This window comes from Neodiprion virginianus, chromosome 1, assembly GCF_021901495.1.
Source record: "Neodiprion virginianus isolate iyNeoVirg1 chromosome 1, iyNeoVirg1.1, whole genome shotgun sequence".
NCBI lineage: Eukaryota > Metazoa > Arthropoda > Insecta > Hymenoptera > Diprionidae > Neodiprion > Neodiprion virginianus.
Window position 1 is genome coordinate 26394285 of NC_060877.1, and position 26030 is coordinate 26420314.

General features: G+C 43.3%; 2 protein-coding genes across 4 annotated transcripts in view; both read right to left on the minus strand.

Moving 5' to 3' along the window:
• LOC124296776 (protein vestigial) overlaps positions 1 to 21524 on the minus strand; it is a 58050-nt gene extending 36526 nt beyond the window's left edge. The window contains exons 1-3 of the mRNA XM_046747123.1: positions 21413 to 21524; positions 21079 to 21327; positions 14456 to 14968 (exon numbers count right to left, since the gene is read on the minus strand). Coding sequence (XP_046603079.1) covers positions 14456 to 14689 — 234 coding nt within the window. The 5' untranslated portion in view covers positions 14690 to 14968; positions 21079 to 21327; positions 21413 to 21524. The remainder of the gene's footprint in view (positions 1 to 14455; positions 14969 to 21078; positions 21328 to 21412) is intronic.
• Positions 21525 to 21552: 28 nt separating this feature from the next.
• LOC124296774 (HIV Tat-specific factor 1 homolog) overlaps positions 21553 to 26030 on the minus strand; it is a 37183-nt gene continuing 32705 nt past the window's right edge. For all 3 annotated transcript variants that reach the window (XM_046747119.1, XM_046747120.1, XM_046747121.1), the window contains exons 7-8: positions 22677 to 22813; positions 21553 to 22110 (exon numbers count right to left, since the gene is read on the minus strand). In XM_046747119.1, the coding sequence (XP_046603075.1) occupies positions 21972 to 22110; positions 22677 to 22813 (276 nt within the window). In that variant the 3' untranslated portion in view covers positions 21553 to 21971. The remainder of the gene's footprint in view (positions 22111 to 22676; positions 22814 to 26030) is intronic.

Below are 26030 nucleotides of genomic sequence, written 5' to 3' on the forward strand. Positions count from 1 at the left end.
AAACCGCGTTGCGGAATAAAAGGTATCCGCGGATGATCGCCATTCCACGCGCGACTTTGCCAATCGATGATCCCCGTCAATTTCGTATTCTCCTCGAATTCGTCGCTGTGCCTCTCGAAGTCTCGACCACACCGCGTTCGCCATATTCACGTACATTTCCGCCTTTTTCCCTCCCGTTTTCTCGCGGTTCTTTTTTCTCCCCAGCTCCTCTCCCGCCGCATTTGCCCCCCCCGAGCGAGGCTACTTAGTTTGCGAGGTAAGAGGCATAAAATACGTCGTGGTATCGTAAAGCACTCGGCTGGCACTCGGTAACCAGCTTACAAATGACTCTCTTAATGCTTCGTGCCTACTGTATATTTTACTGGCGTTTACGCCACGCCATAACTTATACTTTCCGTCCGTCGCTGCATCTCGCGTCGCTTACCCACACACACACACACACACAAACATATTTGTATAAGAAAGAAGAGATGAAATGGAAAGAGGGGTAAAACCTCGGAGGAAAGAGAGTCTCTCCCTGAACACCTCGCGACGTTTTCCATCTTAACTGGAAGTGCACCGTTAGATCTAGTTTCTTCGGGGGCAAACCCCGAGCGATCGATCAGCTATCACGCGCGATATACAGACATATAACGTAAGTTGCGCGGCATGTACCTAAAACCGAAAAAAACATAAATCGACTAGACGATCGCACGCGTAATGCCGTCTGTAAATTATTTCCCTCGCTATCCTTTCACGCGTTGAAACAATGAAGCGATCTTCGAAATCGTCCGTCTTCCAGCCTCTGCATCATCTTGTAATATGAACTGGGTATTCCGTATCATATGCCCGCGCGGCTTTTGGCACCTACCCAACGACGGTGGTTTATTATAGTTTTGTTATGACAGAAACCGGCTCCGGTAAATTAATGCCGAAACAAATGTATCTCGTCCTAAAAGAGTCGGGATGTACCCCCTAATTGAATCGGTAAACACCATAACTTACAGCATAAGTAGTCACGTCGGGGTAAATCACTTTTTCGAAAATTACACTTCCACCATAGGGACTTCGGCGTGGTATTAGGTATAATATCTCCTTGAATGAATGAGTAAACACTTTCACTCGCAAAACAATTTGAGTGCTGATAGTTTATTCTGTATTTATTGGTATTATTGTCCCATATATAACGTCGGTATTTACAACAGGAATTTTTAAAACACCAGGACAGATCGCGATGTCGGAATTGCTCAAATCTGTTCCGTCATCTAAAATCGGCTTCGCTGTTGCAGTCGCATCGAGTCTCCTCGTTTGCGTGTAACAAAGAATTAACGCGTACGCGTGTAATATATGACGACAATTATTTTAGGTGTAAGGCAGAAGCACCCTTGGGATCGAAAATCTGTTCCAGACGCGTGCCTAATGCTAACGATTCCGTAAAGGCCTGCCCCCAGGGAGTCTTCGGAGGTTAAGAGCGTTTTAGTGCTCACTTAGCGCTTGTACAGACTCGACGGTTGTGAAACGGACCGATTTTCATTGTAGGAACGACGCTGCCTGCGACCTCCTAGCAGCGGATAGCGTTTTTTGATTGACGTACATACCCCTGTAATAAAAGCAAACAGAAGTTGCAGAATTCACGGGTGTTTTTCGGTGCAGTTTTTACATTTTCGCAAAGTACGGGCGAAGTCAGCAGCTCCGACTTTCGAAATAATTCATCGGTCGGATCGTATCTCGGGGTAAAAATTTCAGACCATGTATTCGCGATAGGATGCTTTTTTGCGCAATGTCAACGATTCCGCCACCCAGCTGCGGCAGCTGGTTAGCGATGCTACAAATCATACGTAGCAGACAGCTACGTGCTGTTCCCGCGCGGAAATTTCCCCCTTTTCCTCGTTGCAATGCCGAGTCTCGTCTGTCCGTGACATTTGCAACGGATGCGGAGGAAACGGTGACGGTCGCGACGCATATTCTCGTTGGAGTTTTAGCAACGTAACGTTTCGCGTTGTCTACGAGGGTTTGTGTAATGCGTAAAATTTGGCAACTAGGAAAAGAAAGGATGCGAAGAAGTTAAAAGATAGATGCGAAAGTTGGACCGGTTGCAAGAAGAAGGAAATCACCCTTCTAAACAGTAATTGCTAATCGGCTGATTCGCCGAAGCTGCACGTTAATTAACAGGTATAAAATCACGAGGCACTGAATGGCTGGAAAAATCCTTGATATAAACAACGTCGATATCGCAGCTGACAGTTATCGTGACTGTAAATGAATTTTCCATACTAATAGAGGACGCCGCGAAATGGTTTCAGCACACTGCGGAGATTCCGCAAGATCACCGTGCGACCATGCTCGCAGGGCCGTTTGAGGAAACGCGGAACTGCGGATACGGCCACCACGACTTTTACACCGCTACCATAGCATGTGTGAGAACTTTCCAAGAAGCCGGCATGATAATAAATTCAACGCAGGCTATAAGCTTTGACGATTTTAATTTTTCTAATTGCCAGGTAACATCTCCTCGCACACGCGTGCGTATACCCATATTTACGCGGATACCTTCATCGGGAAATCGCGTGTCGGAATCAAAGGGAATTAGAAACGCATTACCATGGCTAATGTACGTATTCTAGCCAGCCTCGGCTACTCCGATATCGCCTTGGAGACGGTCGTTGGATATATTGGACACTGCAGGACAGCTGACGTATCAAAGAGGTACCGCCGGAGTGACTGGACGCTCGGTCGGCCCTCTTTACGACTAGATCTGCCCTCTGATACCCAACGAATAATTCCTAATTAATTACTCTGCACGCGCCAGGCCTGCGTTATGCCGCATTCGATTCGCCGAATGGACGAACCCTCTGCCCGACTAGAGTTCGAAGCATCGCGGGATCGCGAAAGTTAAGGGCAAGGATCGGTTCGACGATGCGCCGATTTTCTTGTCGAAGAAATTCAACACGATTTTTTCACTTCGGATGAATTCCGAACAATATACAACGCGGATGGTTATTATAGTGGACTAACTGGACGATTCGCTACAATTTTGTGTAATTATAACCTTCGCCAAGCTAGTTCGAAAAAAGTGACTTCCTTTCCGCAATGTTAATTTTTTGCAGAATGCCAGCTTTGTTTGGAAAAGAATGTCATGTATAATCGTAGGTACTCGAAAAATTCTCACACTGATTGTGAGAGAAATTTTTAGTTCCGGAGTTTTGGTACAAAATGAAAATTAGTTTTCTAGCCGTTACTAGAAAGTCTGGTATCCGTTACTATTCTTTCTCATTACGATCACTGTTCCTATATTTTCTTGTAATCGTTGCGAAAATTTAATGCTTGCGCAACGATAAATTGACCTTAGAGCCTTGTTTAACTAAAAAAGTAGAGTAAACCTCAGAAACTAATTTTGCGTTGCAATAACTAAAAAAAGGATCGACGGTAGCGCAAAATGGTTAGGCGTACCTCGTTTTTCGTAATTCCAACGATATTGAAACAGTTTTTTTTTTTTTTAACGATACCTGTTTTACTCAATTTTTCTACTTACTATAACAAATGAAATTTTTCTCAGTGTAGAAAAGAGACAGGATTCAATGGAAGAGAAGGGAGTACAAGTCGCGTAGTCGACGGAAGACAAAGGTATAATAAGTCGCGTCCAGGAAGCGGTCATTCGGTAACCTTCGCGCGATCGGGATTCGAGATGTGGATCAGACAGAGAAGAGAGGTTCGATAAATCGTCGGCGCCGTCTACAAGCAACCGGCTCGTGGATTGCAGAAGTAGAAAATTCAGAAGCCTCGTTCGGAATTGCAAATCGTGACCAGATGGACACATCCTGTTGCAGGTTTGCGAACAGGACGAAGGAAGAATTCCCCCGCGCTTCCGTCTGCGGAATAATATTTGGGTTACGCAAGCTGGGTTACGCTACCGGTGCGCGATTTCAGCGTCTCCGTCCACGTGTCTCTTTCCACCTATATACTTATGTATAAGCGTCCTGCAGGCTCCTTTATGCCGTCAACCCGTTCCTCTGACTCCGTGATACCTGCACTGCTGCCGTTGCAAAGTCCGCCGTCACGTCCAACCGCGTGACAAACTGCTTCGTGCCCCGTTGAATTGCAGATGGACGGGCAGATGGACACGTCCGGGGTAAATAGACTCCGGTTATCAGTTGCCACGACCTTTTACTCCGTTTTCACCGGGATCGTCGAGATGCGTTCGCCTCGTGACGGCGCTCTTTTGACGCGATCAACTTGCGGCCGTTCAACGTCTCGGAATCATCCTTTTCCGGGCACCTGCACTGCAAAACCGTGTCCGTGTCTCTTTCTAGGATTTCAATTCATCCAGGTACTTCGATTCTTTCAGTTTCGATGTTTATATATATAGGTATACTAACTGACCTGCCCCGGCTTCGCAAGGAAACACAAATCTGAGTTGAATGATACACTTGATCAGGTAAGTGTCTTTCCGCTTGAAGCTTGCACAAAAAATGGCTTTGTGACCCTAAAACGTAAAATTATCCGTTACATCACACTAATGTTATATTTCACGTATACCCACACGGAAAAAAAAATTCAGCTCGTGGAACTAAATATTAGATAGTTACTTGTAAACAGTTCGTCGAACTAAACGTTCTGTTATTGGAAGAGCACTGCATGGTTCGTATAACTGACTGTTAGTCAGCTGTCATAGCTGTACGTTGTTCAGCTCTCTCAGCTAAACAGCTTCGTTCGAAGAGCTAGACCAGAATTTTTCGGCTCCGCTCACAGCGCTTATTATTAAATAGTACAATTATATTGCTATTAGTATTATTTTTCATCATTATTATCATTATTCATTCAGTGTCATTTACATATTTGAATGGACTATTTAAACAATTATCTATCAACTGTATTTAAATCATACTCATGAAATTTGAAGGTTATGAAATATGTCAACGCACCAGAGCACAGCGCAACTTACAGCTCTTAGAGCAAAACCATTCAGCTGTGAGAGCTGAACAACTTGCAGCTATCAGAGCTGACTAATATATAGTTGCTGTAACTACAAGATAGACCGTAGAGTGCGTATAGTTACTGGAGCTGTAGAATACAGCTCGCCGAACAGAATTTTTTTTTCCGTGCAACCATTTGGTTAGCGCACGCTGATGAAGCAGTCAAGCAGTGCTTTTTCTTACGGCTTAATTCACAAATATTGAGAATTCGGAGAACTCAAATGAAAAACTTACTTCTATCAAAATGAATTATAGCCTGTGTTACTCGGAATAGCCTAGCTTTTTATTAATGAAAGAATTTTTAAAATCAGTTTAGTATTTTCAAAGATTACCCCTTAAATAAAAACACACGAACTATATATATATGAGCTTCATGACGATATTTTATACAGTGACTGCACTGCCCGAAGTTTCAAGAATGACAGTTGTTCTTATTTTCTTTCTTTCTTTTTTTCACCTTTTCCACGTTTGTCTTGTAAGCTCGGTTACGAGAAGACAATGATTAGGCCGTAAAATCTTTATTTCGGTGTACGTCGTCTCGCTCTGAGAGATCGTCTTGTATACGGTAGGTACTTAGAGACTTCATGGATGCAGGGCATCTGGAGGCAGTGCAAGTGCGTTCCTAATAGAGGCGGGTGTTGTTAAATTTAGAACATCGACGCCAATAACTCAACGGAGTTAATTACACTAGGAGACGAGATTGCGCGGGCGGAGTTATGTAATCAGTTTGCCCGAGTTAAACGCGATGTTTTCTGGGTATATAATTTGACGAAGGGCGTGGTGCGGTGACAAAGTACGACCACCACCCATCCCCATCCCCTTTTACGTTTCCATTTCCATTCCCATCCCCTGAACCCTCGACGCCAGACGCGGGTAATATATTCCTGCAGGACAGCACGTGTCTCTCTATTTTCAATTCGTTATTTCAAAGAATAAATAAAACAAGAGAAACGAGAAACATTTAAAGAATTACAATATCAGCCCTTGTTTCGTTGATATTTATTATTACTGTCGCATGAAAATACCAGCGAGGAGATAGGACGCAATCGCCTCCTCATCGACGAAACTTCACGTGAAAAAAAATATCACTAATGACGACATTTATATCGTGACGGACAATAATGAGTTTCTTTTTTACACGTAGGTCGAGTTTTTGCACTTGGAAGAATACACAGACGCGAGACGACAGCTGCCTGCTAATCGGCAATAAGTCTGTCTTGGATTGGCGGCTCGCGAGACGTGCACCTCGTCCTATATCGCGATCATTAATTGAAAATGAGAATTAAAAAGGGGCTGCGAGTACCATATTTTTTGGCAAACATTTTTGTTTCAACAGAAAACGTGTACCTGCCGAATCCAATGTTTTCTAAAGATGAAAAATAATTTTAAAAAGAAAAATAGCACTTACAGCCTTTATCGATTCTCCACTTCAATTTACCGACTTTCGTTTGAAACGAAAAATTCCAAAACATGCCACGGTGAAAATGGAAATTGAAGAAAAAAGTAACTATAGTCGCTTAAATATGGGAAATTCTTTACCGCGGCATGATCCATACCTCATAATGTACGAATAAATGAATTCTGTCGTAAATTATTCGTATTTTGAAACCGTCGACAGCTCAGGCACCTCTCGTTTATTCTCATGCGTATGTATTCCCCCTTCCAAGGATCACATGAGTTTTTGTCTCGACTCGTAGCTGTACCGCTGTAATTACAAGCTGGCATTGGCGGCGGTTTATTGTCCGAAGACACGCGAGCCGGGGCTTTTATATCGGATAATTGTGCTGGAAAAGCTGGCGTGTAACTTTCGATGAGTTCAAGAGAGGCTCGAACGGCCGCGACGAAGCTCGAGCAAAGGAAGACAGACCACTTTCCCGCTTCTACCCGGAATCGCGAGACCACCGTCATACCTTTAGGGAATCGGATCGCGTTTCGATCGGAGAGGTTCTACCGGTCTTGAAATAATCGCTCGATCCCAGCGGCGATCTATATACCCTTGCCCATATGCATTATGCATAACGATTCGTAGTAGGCTGAAAATGAATGAGCTAAACGATTTTTCCCCGCGACGTTGGCGTCTCTGTCGAGTCAGATTTTCAAAGAGAATTGTACGAGCTGAAAAAAAAAATTAAATAATTGCAGCACAGAGTCGCAAAATTGACGACAACGATCAGGGCCGGTTGAAAGGTAATCGAAGCAATTTTTTTCGCTCCTTTTTTTTTTTTTTTTTTTTTGTACAACAGACGGTTTGAATGTAGGATTATAAATATTTACAGCTGATGTAGCGTTTGAAAGGAATGTGTCAGACGGGCCGCGAGGAAAACAGGTTGGAAGAAATTTATTCTGTTAAAGCGAGAACAACAAATTACGCCGATAGTTGATCTCTCCTAATGCGACACGAGGGAATGTTAAGAACTACACGTATAACGAAACTCCTTAGATATCCGCTACGGATTATTCCCTACTTTTATAATCGACGCCGATCATTTCTTTTTTCGCGCGGACGTGTAATAAAGAATAGTGAAAAACAGAGGGAATAAAAATGTCTGTAAAACGTCCGTCTTTCAGAATGTTCCCCCTTTGTGCGGTCTTAACGCGGCGCAGAAAAGGGTAAATGAGCGAACCAGAGCGGATCGAGTCGGATACTCTGGCATAGCAGAGCTGCGGAATTATGAGGAAAATTCGTGAGCCACCGGCTTATAGCTTCGTTTAAATTAAAGTATCACGACTCAGACTCTCCGTGTTGTTCGAAAGACCAAAGGTGCAGCGGCAGCGGTGAAAGAATGCGTTAGACCGCTCATTTAAAATTCCATCAGCATTTTTGAAGAACCAAAAATACTTGACTAATATATAACGCTCGGAATATGTTGTTACCAACGCAGAAAGGGATTTTAAAATCTAGACCAATGTACGCGGTTGCGTTCTTCGGCCTCGGCCGCTGTCATATATATGCCAGGAATGCGAAAGATTCACGCGGTGATGCATAGCGCGAGGGGGTATCGCTGCCAATATTAATTAGCTAATAAAAAGAGCTGTCATCTCTCGAGCAGCGTTGTATCCTCTACGCGAAGACGACAAACCTCCGCCGCGCGAATCTGCGCGAACGCTTCTTCCGTCGATTATTTGTATTTTTCGCCGTACACCGGTACACTGTGAAAAATTTCATTTGTTACAGTAACTGGTAAAATTGAGTGGAACAGGTATCGTTAAAAAATCTGTTTCAATATCGTTGGAATTACGAGAAACGAGGTACGCCTAACCATTTTGCGCTATCGTCGATCCTTTTTTGGCAATTGCAACGCAAAATCAGTTTCTGAGGTTTACTCTACTTTTTTAGTTAAACAAGGCTTTAACGTCAATTTATCGTTGCACGAGCATTAAATTTTCGCAACATTTGCAAGAAAATATAGCAACAGTGATCGCGATGAGAAAGAATAGTGACGGATACTAGACTTTCCGGTAACAGCTAGAAAACCAATTTTCATTTTCTACCTAGAACTACACTTTTCGATTGTGGTAATAAATGAAAACAGTTAAGGACTGAGCGGTAACCGGAACTAAAAATGTCTCTCACAATCAGTGTAAGCATCCCGCATGTAAGCATCCCCGAGGAGATCATAGTATACCTATATTAACGAACAACGCAGGAACTCACATATGGCGTAATATTGACAAGCTCGTTGGCGCATGCGTATGAATTTTCTATCGGTTACAACTCTCGACATGCCGCGTGACAGGGGCAGGGGATTACAGGGAGAGGGGAGCGGCGAAACGAACACGTCGTTGTTTAATTTATGTAGGAAGCTAGGAAAGTAAAAAAGACGAGCTACGGCCACGTGAAGTGACAAAAAGAAAGACAGGGGTTATAATTTATTCCCTCGACGATTCAGCTCTGCTCTGATCTTCTCTGCCGTATAGTACTATACCTATATGCAGACTCGGAAACCATCTTTACTTTTTCCCCCTCGCGGAGCCAGAGCTCGCGCTTTTTTCAACGCCTATATATACGAAACTTTCGTCACCTATCTCGGCGTTACGAATTCACACCGTGAAATATACTACTCTGAGATAATATTATTATAACTACCCGCGCCAACATCAAAGATTGCTAACTCTATGTCGGAATGAAACGAACTTTCCACCCAACCCTCCAGAATTCGAGTTTAAACTTTTTCTTCTCTACCGCAGATTCACAGATCCCAAAAAATTTATTGACATAAAAATTGCAAGTCGCTAATATCGGTGCGATTATGTGTACGATGAATTTTCTAGCTCGTTCAAAGTGATCCTCGTACAAGTGATCCGCAATCAACGACCACGTCTACGCAACTGAAACTTGGTTTCGATCGTTCTCTGATAAAATTTATCACCTGCAATGGGATCGAGTGTAAAGTCGCACGAGTCGCGGGATGCCTCGCGACAACGGTCGTACACCTTCGGTAGGGAAATTCAATCAAGTTCTTCATTGAAATTTATAACCGAAGACACGAAGACAAGCGTTGAGTGTACAAGCGTCACCCGAACGTGACGTATAAAGGTATTGCCCGCGTGGCGTATAACGGCTTGTTTTTCCTTCTAAAAAGAAGCCGGAGAACGTAGGAGGAAAGGTAAGAAGCGAAGACGGAGGACTTCGGAGTCCAGATCCCGCCTTGACGATAATGCGGGGACACATCGCCACCTCGGAGCGGCGATCGTAAAACTTGCTCAGGTAAACGCGGTGCCGTTTGAGCTCGAAAAATGCCCAAACTCAAGTCCCAAGGGAGCTGAGGACGGAGATCCGAGGATTCGAGTCGGGAGCCAGAAGCTGGTCCTTCGGGCATTACGATCTCGTCTATTCCTGAGGGAAGGGAATAGACTATCTCAGGGTGCATGTACCCCGCGTGTACCGTCGGGGTGGTCTTCGCGACGACATAGGTTCATTAATTGACGAGATACTCGGAGATCCTCCGGCTGCTGTTGAATACCTGGCCATCCAGCCTCCGCGTTTACGAGCTTTGGGATAATACCACGCGTTCATAGAGACGTAGGTAGTGAGTAAATCCACTGAAATGATTACCGAAACGAGAGGGTGTAATCGATGGGATGGATGGAGAAGAATGGGTCGACTAGTCGTTGTCCCGTTTCTTCGATATTTGCCGGTCGGTTCCATATTCAAACTGCATAATATATTTGGAAGAAGGTTACCATACGTTTTGTCCTCTTCTTGGATCGAACCGTTCGATACTGGAATCGTACAGACGTTGTTCTCGGGGAAAAAATTAGGTATCGTTTAAAATTTCATCAGTTTGCGATTAGAAAAATGCGTCCAAGGGCAATTTCCCGCATTTCGATCGATTTTGTTGCTCCGGATCGCCCGATTATTTCGTCGACCAAAGCCGAACTCGGCGAACGGAAGGATCTCCTTTTGTATTATACGAAGCCCCGTAGCTTATCGGCGCTTATTTTCTCACAGCTGAATCTAGGTATTCCACGTCGAGGTATAATATCCGTGGACCATGTAGTCAAAAGAAGAGCGCGGGTTGCCGGTTTGCGGCTGTAACGAGCATCGGAATCACGTCGAGCAGTGCTAATGAAGGATAGCTGGTTCTTCTTGCAGCGTCGCGTTCCCCGTTAGTCCACGGCCCGGTATAATACTCGGACTCCTCGATCCTCAGGTGATCCGCAGCCGGTTCTCTTGGCGCGTTTTAACCGCGCTGTGTCCTGCAGCGCGGTCAGCTGTCCCTCAGCTCCCGGTTCCCGAGGACGCTAGTATTATAGCCTGGATACTCGCCGCGAGCTTATCTCTCGGACATCGCCGAGCGCCGATGGAGCTAGACGTCAGGCTGCATTTGTGGAACTCACGGTTGAAAGTCATCGGTGCAGGCGGCGGTTCCCGGTTTTAGGACGCCACTAAAACGTTTATGAGTTTATTGTGTCTTCGCAGCGTATCCTGCAACGAGTTGTGCCGCAGGTTCACGGACGCGTCTGGCGAAGGACGTTACGGCTGGTTGACTGATATATACGTAATTCCTTTTTTCCTTATTCCCGCGCCTCTTTTTATCACTCATTTTCCTTTTCGCCGCCGCGCCGGGCCTTTTTTGCCAACGCCTGGCCTAAGTAGTCCATGATGCCTAAGTTCCGACTCCGTTTTTTTCCCCCTAACCGCTTAACCTGCGGCCCCCGCAGCACGAGATATCTGTCGTCACTGTTCAGGGGGACAAGACATCCGTCAAGCGCCTCGAGGAAGGACGAAACAAGACGTATGCATGTACGTACACGTGTGCAGCGTTCACGTGCGCACGTAGAGGGCCCGGGCTACAGCCTCTGCGATGGAAAAAATTTTATCACTGTTCCGTAACTCGTCGCCGGGAGCCGAACGAGCCGATCGTCTTCGACGTCACATCACAGCTGAGCCTCGAACGTATCGGTTCCGTTGTGTCTTTTGTCCCGTGAGAACTGAGGGTTCGTTCGGAGGGATGGGTTAATTTTAAATTCACGCTGTACGCAGGTTCGTTTTGGGCGATCGAATGACGAGTCTAATGTGACTTTATACAGATGTACAAGCTGGCTGGCATGATATCAATGAACCCCCCTCCAGATACCTCGTAAATGGTAATCAGGTAGTTTATGGCGAGTGACGTGAACGTCAACCGACTTTTCCTTTTATACTGCATCTGTCTTACATATATATATATATATATATATATACATATATATATATGTACATACGAAAATTACGACCTAACGACGTAATTAAAAATAATTAGCGTTGTTTTTCTTTGTGTTTAATTAGGTCGATAATCACCTCGATGACAATAGTCCGGAGTGCGGTGTACACATCTAATACAGTCCATTTCGAATATCATTAGATATTGTGGCATTAACAGCAATAAGTGCCATAGCTTGTTAATTAACTGCATGTACGAAAGGCTGCAACAAGTTGCGCGCTTATACGCTTACCTACATTCTGTATTCTTCCGTATACCCATAAAATAATTATTATCGGTCTCACTCTTTTTATTATACCTCCCGAAGGTCGCGCCACGGGCGTTCGAAGGACCCCTGATGCGAACCTCGGCATCTGCACCGGCCACCGTTGCGAGACACGACCTTTATTCTATTTCGAAATTTCTTTATTTCGCCGGAATCACGGACTGCACTGATCCATACTTCCAAGATTAATTGCCGTGGCTGCAGAAAATGTTGAAAACTCGTCGAAAAACTGCTCCGAAGAAATATTTTCCACTACATACGGAAAGTACAAGCGATAAGTTTTTGCGTTCAATGGTCGGCCGACATTTGAAAAAGTGATGCAGAATCAAGTCTTGAGGAGCGTTATACGGACGTTGAAAAATTAGTTTTTATCGATGTAAAAGGAATTGAAGTACTCGATTGAAGGGGTTTGTAATTAAATCATACCCAGTCGCGTGATATAACGACTCCGTTACGTTAAAACCGAGAACCTCGTTAACCAAAATGAGTATAAAAAGCAAGAGAGTAAAAATCTGTGCGCGTTACAGCCTATCCAAAGCGACGACACATCGTCCGCTGTCACTTTCACGTCGTTCATTCGGTTGCTCAAAGGGACGAAGAGACGGTTTTAGTTCATCACCGCGTTAGCCGGCCTCGCTAAACGTTCACTAAACCGCACAGGCGTGGGCGTAAATCATAAGGGTGAAAGAGTAGAAAAAGAAAGAGGGAGAGAAAGTTATATACCTAGACGGCTCGACGCGCAAAGAGGCGACGAGGGAGTTATTCAACGGGTGTCGGGAGAAACAAAGTAAAAAGACACCAAGGAACGAGGAAATTGAAATAAGAAACGAAACGTTATACCGGGGATAAAAACTCGTGTGAGAGAAACAGCGAGGATTTGGCGACGACGCAAAAGTGCGAGCGTTATAATATATACCCAAGCACGAAGGCGGTTGCCGGCAAAATAACACCCAACACACCGCGAGGCAAACGCGAGTAAGGTACTCGGGGCACGCCCGACCTCCTACCAGACAGATTAAAATGACACAATGGTCGGAGGGACCCTCGAAAGACGAAGAAAACTATTTCAGGATGAGCAACGCGACTTGGAATAAAGAATTTCCACTTTCGTTCGCCGGGTCCGAATTAGCCTAGCCGGGTTGAGTAATTTTCCAGTACTTCGGACGGTTATCAAACAGCGACAAGTCAACTCGAGTCAGACCAAACTGTCATCGCGGAAAAAAATATGCAGGCGCGGACGAACAGCGGTAGACGCAGTGAGTTACGATGTTACGACAAACTTGTCCGCGGGTAAAGTAACACGAGTCTTTTAACGCGATTAAACACCCCCTATCGATCTGGTCGGAGCTTAACGCTGCAGGTATACGGTGTTTACCTGGGGTATTAGAGGAGATCCGAATGGATGATCATTAGGAGGTGTCATAATCCCGTTGTATACCTGTCCACCGAGGATCCCTAGTCCTTTGTGTTCGATTTTTCCACGTCAAGTGCTAATCGGATTAGGGACCGACCTTATTATATTTCTAGCACCAGCCAGTGTCCGTCTCTCAAAAGTCTGTGTCGCCGAGATCTATAGCGGCCCAAACTTTTTTGCCACACATCGTGAACTCATCATCGTGACAACTGTAAACTGCAGGGAATTATTATGTCCAAAAAGACTGTATCCCACCCACAACTGCAGTTTACTTATTCATGTTTGTAATGTTTTACTTTGTGGTGAGAATTGTATCGTCGATCGTATCTTGGCATATTTAAACCAAGATACATACCGCACAAACAGAGTGATTGCAGTTGTATACGTATCGTCCGTTTCCGCAACGAAAGGAATATAAATATTAACACATAAGTAAGTTGTTGAAGAGATATGTCTGGTATTTTATTCAAGAAGCGGAATTTCCCTCATCTTTGATGGTCTCAACGATTGGAACAATTTTTTATACAATTTCAACATTCTACCTGATGAAATTCTGGTGGAAAAAAAGGAACTGTGATAAACACAATCGTGAGACAATGCAAGGTACAAGTACCGGTACTTTGCTTGTACCTACACAAATTGGCAAAGGAATGTATAATCTATGCTCGGAAATTTTTACAAGCTGCAGTCCGATCGTCAATATGATCAATCGCGGTAGTAATTACGAGATCACGATCAGCAGCCGTTGGTGTAGAATCATTTTTCCACGTTGTAAAAGGGTTGCGACATTAAAACAGGGTAGCATTTGTGCACCGTTTGCGACAACGTTAATGTGACTTTTAATGTCTTCGATTAGAAAATTTACGACCAAAATCGAACTTTGATCAAATTGTCCGATAGAGAATCAATTACTAAACCGAGATGCGGTTCATTGCTTCAAAACAAATGTTTACACGGACCAATTAAGCACGAAACTGCAACCACTTGCCGACATAATGTCAAAGTACGCGAGTATATCCGTAAGGCACCGAGATGAAAACCGGAATTTCTGCAACGCCGCGTAGCGTTGCGATGACAAACCATCCAGCGTACGAAAGATAAAACCATGATTACTCACCCTGTCGTACTGGTGGGTGGCAGAGGCCGTGGAAAAGGGTTGAAAGGGCGCGGGTCTCGCAGGACTGTGATGAGCCGGATGTGCGGCGTGCGCGGCGTGGGCGGTATGGGGGCCGGCGTGGCCCTGGGCATGGGGGTGGGTTACGGCATGGGGGTGGCTCGGGTGCGGGGGCGGCGGGGCCCGCTGATACAGGTACGGATAGTAGGCCTGGTACATGACCTCGGGGCAGCTCATCACTCCACCCGGGCCCGGCCCCCCCGAGCCGGCCTGGCGACCCGCGTAGCTGAACGTCGCACCACTATTCAAAGCCCCGTTGGCCCCGTTTACCCCGTCGACGCTCGTTATGGTTGCCGATTTCCAAAAATCTCTCCTTAGCAACCTGACTCCGAGCTTATTCGCCCCGGGATGACCGCGCCGGTTTTACAAACCGAGCGGACGCGGCTGGTTCTCGTTGATCCTCGCCAGTGATTGGTGCGGATAGGAATTAGCGGCGATTAACGCATGACTCCGTTCCTCGATTAAAAGAGAAAGAAATGAAAGGGTACAAAGCATAAAAAACAAGAAAAAAAAAAAAAAAACGTTACACTTTCGATGAAATTTTCACACTTGCACTGTCGACGTTGTTTTGTGGTATTAAAATATAGGTGTACCGTTGACGAGTGTATCGTGTAACTTGACGTATTTTAATTCACAATTAACCCGCGGGTAATCCGTTTTATCACAATTTCAAACACAGGAACGTAGTGGCGCAGTCATTGGCCGGATTCGTTGTCAGTTCTCACGCGATCGAAGGAAACTTAAGGATAAAGTCGTGTGTCGACGATTACGAGAGAAACTTTCCACGTGGTTACGACACTCAAGACCGACGTACGCGATAAATATCAGCAGCACCGACGATCGCAATGGCTGTAGTTGAAATCGTCGAGGTATAACGATTGTGTGCGACGCGTTCCTCGCGGGGAACGAATTCGGTTTCCTGGGACGCGCAGCCCGTCGGAACCAGTCGGTCCACGAGTCACGACGCTAGTCCCTGCGGACCGTCGCTCCGAGTTTCAACCTGTCACCAAGACGTCAAACTCCCTTCTCCGCCCCGCGGGCATCGATCCTCTCGGCCAATCGGAGCCCCTCACAATCCAATCTCACGTTCTGACACATACGTTGACGTCCGAAGCTGTTCCTCCTCGGTTCACTGTCTCCGCGTCGTTCGGCGGATTAGCGAGGATACCTCGGAGGATGACACTTCGGGGAGTGCGGTGAAACCGCGCGGAAATATATAGGAAAAAAAGAAAAAAAAAAAAAATGAAAATCAAAAACCGTGCGTGACAAAGAGCGGCGAATTTAATCCGATAAGTTAAACGGTGTGTGAAACCGTTTTATCGATCAACGATCGCGATCGGGATCGGTTCATCGGATCTGCAAGGGCGGATTTCCGTTTTGCCGGGAAATGCTTGAGCACGCGGTGGGTGCTGCTGCTGCTGCTCCACTGCCGGATTAACACCCCCCGAATAAAGTACACCCTGCAGTGCAGGTGGTGGTGTGTCTCTGGTGGGCAAACACAGACTGAATCCCAGAGGCCTGGCATCCCCCTCCACCCCGACGTTTCGCCTCCGGCTGTCTTTTTCTACCGGCGTTCATCCTCTCTTCCTCTTTTTAACACCGGGTTTACTGCACACGGAGCCCGCGGAGGGTCGAACCCGATCGCCTCGGGCTCTCCGTCGGTGCCGCCTCCTGGCAGCGCCGAATCCGACCAATCCGGAGGCCTCTCTTCAACCGCCAATGGGAAACGGACGGGGAACCCTCGCGCCACTCCTACGAGGAGTTCGTATTGATCTCACAATGAACCCGACACCCCCTCCTCGCCCTCCCACCCTCCCTCCCTCCCTTCCGCACCCCGCGGTATTAAGAAGTTCCTACACCGCGGGTACCCGGCTAACCCACCCTCGCACCGTATCTTCCTCTAGAGGCCCCGGTAATGAGTCTTAATTAACAGTTTCGCGGTGTTTCGGGAAGCTTAATTTTCCACCGCCGAGCTTTTACGCTCTCGTTCCAAGACGGAATTTTCAACCGTTCTTTTGTGTTTTTACTCTTTCCTTATTTTTCAACGTAGGTATTTCTTCTTTTTTCCGTTTTTTCTATTCCCGTTTCTTTCCTCCGACAAGTATAATATCGAATCGTTCCTCTTGCATCGTCGCCTAATTTATAAGAATCTACAATATCTCCCAGCGTTTGCAGCGTACTTTGCAACTTCTTTCAAGTGCTCTGCGACTGATCGTAATTTTATTTTATCATTTACCGATTTTAGAAACTGACGGGATTTTAATTGATTCTGCAATGCTCGAGTAGATTGATCCTGTTTCACGGTTGCAGGACTCGATAACATTTACACGTCTTGCACTGATTTGTGTGTCGATTCACATCTTGTTTGTTGGATTATGTGGACTTCCAGAACGCGATTCGCGGACACGCGTTTAAATGATACATGAGAGCTAACGATCTAACCAAATCGCTCACGCCGTGTTCCGAATCATGCAGCGCGGCATGACGTTGAGATTTTCACGCACGCTGATCTTCATGAAGATATGTGAAGAAGGTTAGGAAATTTAATGAGGGTGGGAACAAAAATTTCTCATACTATCAATGTTTTCAGGAATTAGCTGATCGAGGCGGAAGTAGATTGAATGCAGACCGAAGCTTAAGCTTGAAAGATCAAGCTTCAAGAATAAATAAGACGTTTTAGACGTAATAGACATTTTCTACCGTAGGGGGTACCAGTGCCAGTTATAACAGGGTGTCAATTGTTACAGTGAAGATTACTCCGCCATGTTGCCGATTACATGCTAACTATTTGAACTCATTTACAGAGATACATACCTGTCCCGCTTTTGTTCACGAACGTTTCACAGAATTTATGCAAATCTTCCCCGTGCTGTGTCCAATTGTCTATTTTTTTCTATCCGAAAGTAAATATTTTCCTTCCAATATGTTTGCTTCTTGTATGTAAGCCATGAGTGTTGTTTATAATTGATATAAACTACATCGATGCTTTGACTGTCAGTGATGTAGGTTAGAATTTGAAGGTTACGATTCGGAGGACAATATTTTTGTTTGTTTATATAAAATTCCCGTAAGTGTCAATTGTAATACTGTTCAAATCCTACTGATATTTCCATTTTCATTCCTTACGCAATTCCCTATCCAATTTCACGACCACTGAGAAGAAAGGAATAACCAAAAAACCGAGTAAATCAATCGAGCGATAGTCTTCGGACGAAGATACATTTTGTTTAATCTGCTTGGAGCCGTATTCTCGGAGCAACAAAGAATGACTCGAATGCACTGAGTGTAAAAAATGGGCACATATCACTCGCAATAATGGTAGTGCGTTATTTGTATGCAACAACTGTTTGTCTAACTGATACTTTTATTTGTTGTTCAATTGTTGTCATTTACTTTAAATAAGGATAGGGGAGATTGTGGCACGCGAACACTATTTAAGAATTTTCCAAAAACCAATTTACTTTTGTTATTTTTTGGAGGAGGTCCGTCGTGCCTCGGGACCTATTTTTGTGTTAATTATGGCAAAATAATGATAAATTTTCTCGAGATAAATCAAAATAACTTGTACCCGGTACTCGAAAGACACAAAAAATAATTAGCGGATCAGGGGGGCTGTCGTGCCCTGGTCTTCCATATAAAGAAGAAAAAAATACGCTACTGACGTCACAGTAACATTCAAAGACCGTTTATAAAGAGAAAATAAATTTGTCCGATATGATTATCCCGTGATGCGTCTGTGTTTATACAATTGACAGCAAGGCTGTTACAATTGACAACGGTAAGGTTTCAATTGTAACACGTGCGGCAGTGTCTTAAGTCGATTGTTAATAATAATACCGCGCGTATTTTTGGACTAACAAAAATTAAAATAGAAAGAGTAAAAGTCAATTAATTTGGGAGAAAAAGAATCACTCAGAAATTATCTATGATCGGAAAAAAAAAATATTTTGTAAAAATTGTTACAACTGACACCGGTCTCCCCTACCTTCTACTCGTGATCGTGATAGTCAAAGTATTAGTCGAAAATACTATTGTTACCTAGAAACTAGCCTCGTTCGCCGGTTCATCGTTGGTGAAAAGCACACAGTAGTTATGTGTTTCTGGATTCTATGAGCTAAATAACAATTAACTTGTATCGTCGAATTTGAAACATTGTATACGCCGCATTACTATATACACCGTCGCTATTCGTTACTATAATGCCAATTGATCTCAGATTATTCATATGCTCATTCGTATTCAGGTAATCCGGTGAAAGATACGGTGCACGGTAAATATGACCCGTGTAGGTATACATATATGTATATCATTCAAGTGAGGAACTAAAGGAAATTACCGCGTTGATCCGCTGCAGTGCGACACTTGACCGTATCAAATTGTATTCAAACAGCGCATAGAGGCGGCTAATCCGGGTAACAATTCCGGCGACAGGTCTTCGGGATGGTGGGGAACGACCGGGGTCGGTGTAGCTACTATTTACTATAACACACGCTCACTTGGGGTGTCGAGGAAATCCAATAAACCCGAGGGCCGTGACACGAGCCTATTGTAATACGGACACGGTGCTAACGCTTGAGTGGGTATATATGTGTACCGATTATAACGAACGCGTCTCTCTCCTCTTCGTACGAATAATTTATTTTTACTCCCCTTTATCTCTTTCTTTCTCTCTCTCGCCAAACTCTCGTCGCCCGCGAAGCTGCACATCAAACGAAAGCACAGTGTATGTGGGGGAGTCAGAGCGCACGTGGCCACTCGACAATGCAGGGGTGGTTCCCCGCTGCTAATAGTTCGACATTAAATTTGTCAGCGATATTAAGGTTGGAGAGAGGTCAGGGCTTACACCCATCCACCCATCGTCCTCCACGGATAGGATGAATGGGACGACCGTGGCTTGAAGAATATGCTTCGTGGGGTGCTTTTATTAGAGATTTACGGGGCGCGCTTCTGCCGTGCTCGCGATTTTCCTTCTGCATTATCCGCACGTATACGCACCGATTCTACGGCTAGTCGAAGCTCGGTCCTCGAGCTTATCCTCATCCATTAACCCCGACTCTTATCCACTCGAAAGGTCCTTGCGATTCATTGCTGTAAATAAATTGTATGTATATATACCGTAACCTGACACGGAACAAACGCTGATACGCTACCAGCTATGAGGATAAAATAACTCGACGCTTACAAGCAATCCGCTTCGCAGTTTTGCAGAATTAGGCGCTGCATCGTTTTCATCAGTGACAAGTGTACGACACCGCCTACCTGCTGAAACTGCAACATTTGATCTGTTATTGTAACTTGTTTTTCTATGACTTTGCCGCAGGGACGAATAAGTTTTATTTACACGAGTATGCTGGAATCTCCTATAAAATATAGAGAAGCTACATAAGAAGACCAAGACAGCGGGGCGGAAATCGAAGCAAACCGTCGAGTTCTTTTGTCAATAATTTCCACCCGACTCGAACCATTTGCAAAACGATTAGAACTAACTACTTTGTTCCGGTGAACATCGAGACACACGATGTGAATACCGATCGACGCCGCAGTTTTGCTCTAACCACAAGTAACTCCAGCAGAGCAATAGTATACGTAACTGATTACGCCGTCACTTATGATTAGAGGCTGCAGCGTCGCGGAACAACGTTTTTCAGCGAAAGACATTTTTTTTCTTTCTCTCCAACGGTTCAAGGTTCGACTCCGAAGGACATTTTGTGGTTTGAAAAATCACGGGGGACATATGCAGCTAATCGAACCTTCTCTGAATCGACGCTGCAGCTTGCGGTTGCAGAATTTAAGAGAAAAGGATCTGCTCTAATACCGGCGAATGTTTTTCGAGGGCAGATTGGCAACCGGCTAGCACGGGCCAAAGCGAAGCGAAGCGAAGCGAAGCGAAGCGAACGGCCGAGTCTCACGGAGAGCAGAAGCAACAGCACGCGGCTCGCGGAGCGCTCGGAATGCCGATGTAGCAAATTAGGAGATTCCCAACATCTTTGCCGATGAGAAGTTTGCTCCTGAGGATGACACTGCAGCGATCGCGGTCCACTTCTTCCGATGCAGCGTCCCGTGTGACGATCACGGCTCATCCCGGGGTGTCCGTTATATCAAATTCTGTTCATTCTCCAAATACAATACGGGTTTCTTTCATTATACGGTTATAATGACCAGTGTGCGAATTTGATAAAAAAAAAAAAAAATCAACTCGTACACGGAATGAATAATCCACTCGGCAAGAAAATTTCTTGCAAGTGCTAGAATTTCGTAAATTTAACTAACGGGTCTGCTGCATTGAGAGGCCGATTTCGCTGTGCTTAAAAAAAAACTGCGCTATCCGGAGAAAATTCTTGCTGTATTTATTTCAGCACTAAAATTTGTTGATTCCTCGAATTATTGTTTTACGTATAATACAAACAACTCCAGAGCTTGCACTTTGTCGAAATATTTTACGATAACGAAACCCGTTTAATTAGTTTTTTACGTCAATATGCAACCACTTCAATCGAGATTCTTTTTTTTTTTCTACTTTTTTTCAGTACAGAATAAATGTGGCATTGTCTTTTTCGTACACTTACTTACGTTAATAAAAGCTGTAGGTACCAGTTTAATTGCTGGGGCATTCGATCACAGTTGACCGCGTTGCCAGCAGATGGAAGCGCCGCGCGCCGATCTCCAGACTATTATAAGAAAAGCCTTAGCTCTTGCCGCCGTGGTTCTATTGAGGCCGGCGTCATAATACTTTCAGCATTCATTATTTATACCTGCTAGCAATCTGCACTCTTCTAGAAATCGACATTCTCACTCGACGAGTTTCACGCCGTGACCTATAACCCTCCGGATCAAATTAACATAATTGGTATAGAACATTTTTTACAGAAATCGGTAGTTATTGAATTTAGATTCACTTACCGCATATTACTTGAGAGAGCATGACTGGACGTAAATTCATGAAATTTGAAAAGCACGATTTTCATTCACCAGGAATATTTGGATTAAGGTTTAACGAATTGCCAACCTCAGGCTAGATAATAAAAAACACATATTAATAGTGAAATTGCTCATTTAGTATTATTATACCTTACAAGCTATCAACAACAATTTTTAACCGATATTGCTAATATAGCAGCGATCGGTTGGCCATAGCTGTATGTATTTAAAATTACACGTACAATAAGTCTGTACTCTGAAATCAATTTTCCGGCTGTATCGTATCACGAATCAATAATGGCAAGTAATTACGATTTCCGGTTTTACTCGCCCTTACAGAAATTTTCAAGAACATTAAGAAAAAAATAAAAATATAAAATAGCAGCAAGGAAAATAGACAAAATCAGCAAAATCGCACTGATTCTATGGGTCATATTGGAATTTGAAGAAAATTTGGGAGTTGCCTGAAAGTTTTAATTAAAAAAAAAAAATCAAACACATTATAGAGTTGGAGTGAACATCGACGCGTCCCTCTCTCAGGTTAGACTGCAGTTTTTTGTTCTGCCTCACAGTCCTCTGCCGCCTTCTTCTTGGCGGCTTCCTTCTTGTCATCTTCATCGTCCAAAAACTTGTCCCATTTCGCGATGCGCTCCTCAATCTCGGCCTCCGTTTCGACGATTCTTAAGCAAAGAAAACCAAGGTTGCAGAGCAAACGTGAAGGATTCCCCGCAAACAGAGACCAGCTTCAACTCTTCAAGTTATCAAAGACAAAGTTTACACGAAAAAAAATCCTCTCAAGTCGCATAATTTCGTCAGTTGATATCAATTTTGAATATTCGTTTCGGTGCGTCATGAAAATCGATCTGTCATGCAACAGAATAAAAAGCTATTCGAATTCATACTTCAAAAATCATGCAAAACAATTTCAAACATACCTACAATCGATAAATGTGGTCATTTTTGTATCATGGTCATGAAAATGCTGCAGGAAAGTAAACGAATCAGTATTGATTTGCACAAAATGCTTTATCGGCTGGTCGTAACTGTCTGCGGATCAAGAGACTCGGTGGAGTCTCATGTCAGTTGAAGGGCGACTCTGTACCGCGATGGGACAAGGTTACCATCATCCGGCAAAAAAGCCTGCGACCGGTATTGTAGAAGCCGACTCCGGAGTAGGAAAAGACGCACAAGGCTTACGACTAAACAGTCGGTAAAAAAAGGCAATCCGTCTGTAGGAGAAACTCACTTGTACTTGGTCTTTCCATCCCATATTTCAGCCGATATCTTCTTCTGGGCGAACCAGCGCCCATTCAACAGCTGTATGCAAGCTTGCGCCTCAGCTGGTTCCTTGAATGTGACTTGAGCAACGCCTTCGGGGTGTCTCTAAAAATTACAAAAGACGTACAATTAATTATTACATTATACTCGATTTCCTAGATACAAAATAGAACTTGTAATGAGAATAAAATGTGTCGAAATTAACTATAAGGTCCGAAACATAGGCTAACAATATCTTGTTACAAGCACTTAATAACAATTTTAGTGATATAGATTATACAGAGTCCAAACCTTCTTGATAAGAATATGAAGCAATAAATTTCGAATGTTAGAGACTGTCAGAGCTGAGTGACTATTTCATTCGCGCAATGGATGTACTACTGGTAGATAAACTCTGTCCTTATCTTTACAAGGGATAAAGAAAAATGCGACGTAATAAAATTAATGCAGCTATGAAATGAAAGATAGTGCAAACTAGTCGATGGCTGAGAAAAAACTATATTCTGTTAACCATGCATGTATAATATATCTTTCACAGAGATTGTGCAAATCTAAAAGTAATATTGCTATTTTCCGATTCATGCGTCTTTTTTCCTTTATAAATCAAAGTAACACAGTTCTTGCCATTTTTCAAAACGTTTCTTTCGCATTTGGTACAACAGAAAATGAAACAAACATGTATCAGTACGAAGCTATTCTGGTCAAAGATTTCTACTGACCTTAATAATAAAAATGTACTAAATGATACAGCAAAAAAGTAAAAAAAAAAAATAATAATAATAATAATAATAGCAACGAATGTCTAGTATAAATGAGATCTGAAAATAATAAGAAAAATAATATCCAAACCCAAAATCGACACGATAAATGAAAACATCGATGACCCGCTCAAATTTATAGACTCGCAAAAAAAACTTGGATCCTACACAATCTTTTTTTTTTCCTCCTGCGAGGCTGTCAAATTAAATTACAATTAGTTTGCCCCAAAATGTGGGTCAATGACTTTCCTACGTTCGACCGCGGTGTGGAACGTATCAGTTGGTAAGAATATATCGTACTCATGTATACCCAGGCACACATACACACACAGTATACTACACATAATATAATTCGTGTAAGAGCGTACAAGAGAATGTAAGAACTGGCGCCAAAATTTCATCGCCAAGTAAATTGAAGTTAATTAATCAGGACGATCGAATGTTCGATAGTTCAACACAGCTCTGCCACTCTAGGTTGTATTCAAGTTTTGTACAACGGTGTGTAAGTCTTTCGTACAACACCGCCAACGATGGCGGTGTAACAGAGACAGAAAAAAGAAAAAACCCAACGACAATGACAACAGTAAAAAAAAAGTAAAAAAGAAGGTCTGATGGTGAAATAAGCCATTAATCAACCGAAGGCCCGACCTGACCCCATAAAACTGACGACATTGAGACGGTGACCCACAGCCATGTCGTGTCGCAATTACAGATTCAGCGTATATAAGATATAACATGTCAAGTGTAAGATTAAACTTCATTCCTATTTTTCAGATTTTCTTGAGCCATCATCATATTTTCTTAAAATTTGAGGAATGACGCCTCTCAAAAAAAAACAAAAAATGCATGTTGGCTTCATACAATTTGTCCTCTTCATACTCAGTTTCCTTTATTAATGCGTCGTTATCTACTTTTGTGTTTTTCGACACACTTTTCCGATTATACAAACGCCGCGGCATTATACTATTTACTGTAAATGATGCCATTTGTTAACATTTTTTATACACGCTAATACGGCTCAAGCAATCGAACGTTATTAATTTAAATTGTATAATGTCGTTAGGAATCTTAATCATTAAATCGTTTCTCTTTTCGTTGCCACGTTCCTGATGATTCCATTCTAATAAATCTAATATCGTTCTATAATTTGTCCTTTTCCTTTTCTCACAAATAATGACCTTGTATCTTCCCTGTGAATTGAATAGTTAAATCATAAGCCTTTGAAAATCGGATCGTAACGAAAAAATGTCACGCTGAATCAGGTCAATCAAGTCCTTGCCCTTTGCTGGACATTCGTAGAATTACAATGCTTAAGCTTCGAAGCCTGTTAAAATATTCTTGCACGTTTGTTATAACTCTAATAACTGCAGACAGAATCTCCACCTCCTCATCCATGGAAATTCCCGTTCAATGTCGAATTCCACAAGGTCTGGTAATTTTAATATTATACATACCTACCGTACAGCTGCATAGGCGCCTACGTACATTATACGCAAGACGAATTATGCAATCTTCTTGACTGACTGAACTAGCGTTTAAATATAGAAATTATAAGTGTACGTATATGTGCGCGTGTTTGAATTTTTTTTATTCGTTCTGACGACAAGGCTCGGGAGTTATGTTATGGTGTCGTATTAGATATACGCTTGAAATTCTAATTAATTGTAGCTCTTCGTACCATCCATCCGCTGATACGATTGGGTAGGAAATATTTTTTTTCGACATTTGCTTGTTATTTTGAAATGAGTAATTTGAAGCGTAGGGCGGCAATATCTTCGGGTGAAATATGCGTGTTTATCTCAATCACAATTACCTGTCTCTACCATAGTTTATGACATGTGCGATTTACCAACGGCTACGCTGCGTAACGCGTACATTATTGCATATCGCACGTTTTTTCCGTAAAAATATTAGACGGTCGAAGAATTTGGTCGACGCGTGATACCGTAAACGAAAACCTCTCAATTATTACGTCCGGCTATCGTGTTCAAGATGCTGTGATCTCGGATATTTGTTTTAGATTAGTTGATGGTGTTATGACTATTTACGATAGTGAAGTTTTTTACAACTTAGGGTCTGCTTTGATACAGTAGACCTTTGTGAATATTTTGCAACATTTCAGGCCGGCGCGCCCAATACGCTTACAATTATTTATAACAACCTACGTAAACCTAGCACCCGACTTAAAAAAAACCTTACTATTTTTTGTTGATTCTTGTAGGTTTTTGTAGGTAGTTGTTTGTAGTAATAATGATTTCGTTTGTAGTAGTGCCAAAAAAAAAATATAAGGGATTGAAAAAATGTCAGCACCCCATTTTGAAAAAAATCGAATTTATCGGTAGATTTCCGTACAGAATCGTTTTTAGTTGATTGTAGTGAAGATATTTTCGTTTGTAGTAAAAAGGAAAGAAAGATACTTTTTTTTTTCTTTTTTTTAGCTAGAATTTCTGTGGCCCTGCTGTCAACTAATGTTTCGGAATCTTTTGTAGTTGTTTCTAGTACAATTTCTTTCGTTTAAAATTCCTCCAAAATTTACTACAAGCATCCAACTCGCTTCGAAAACG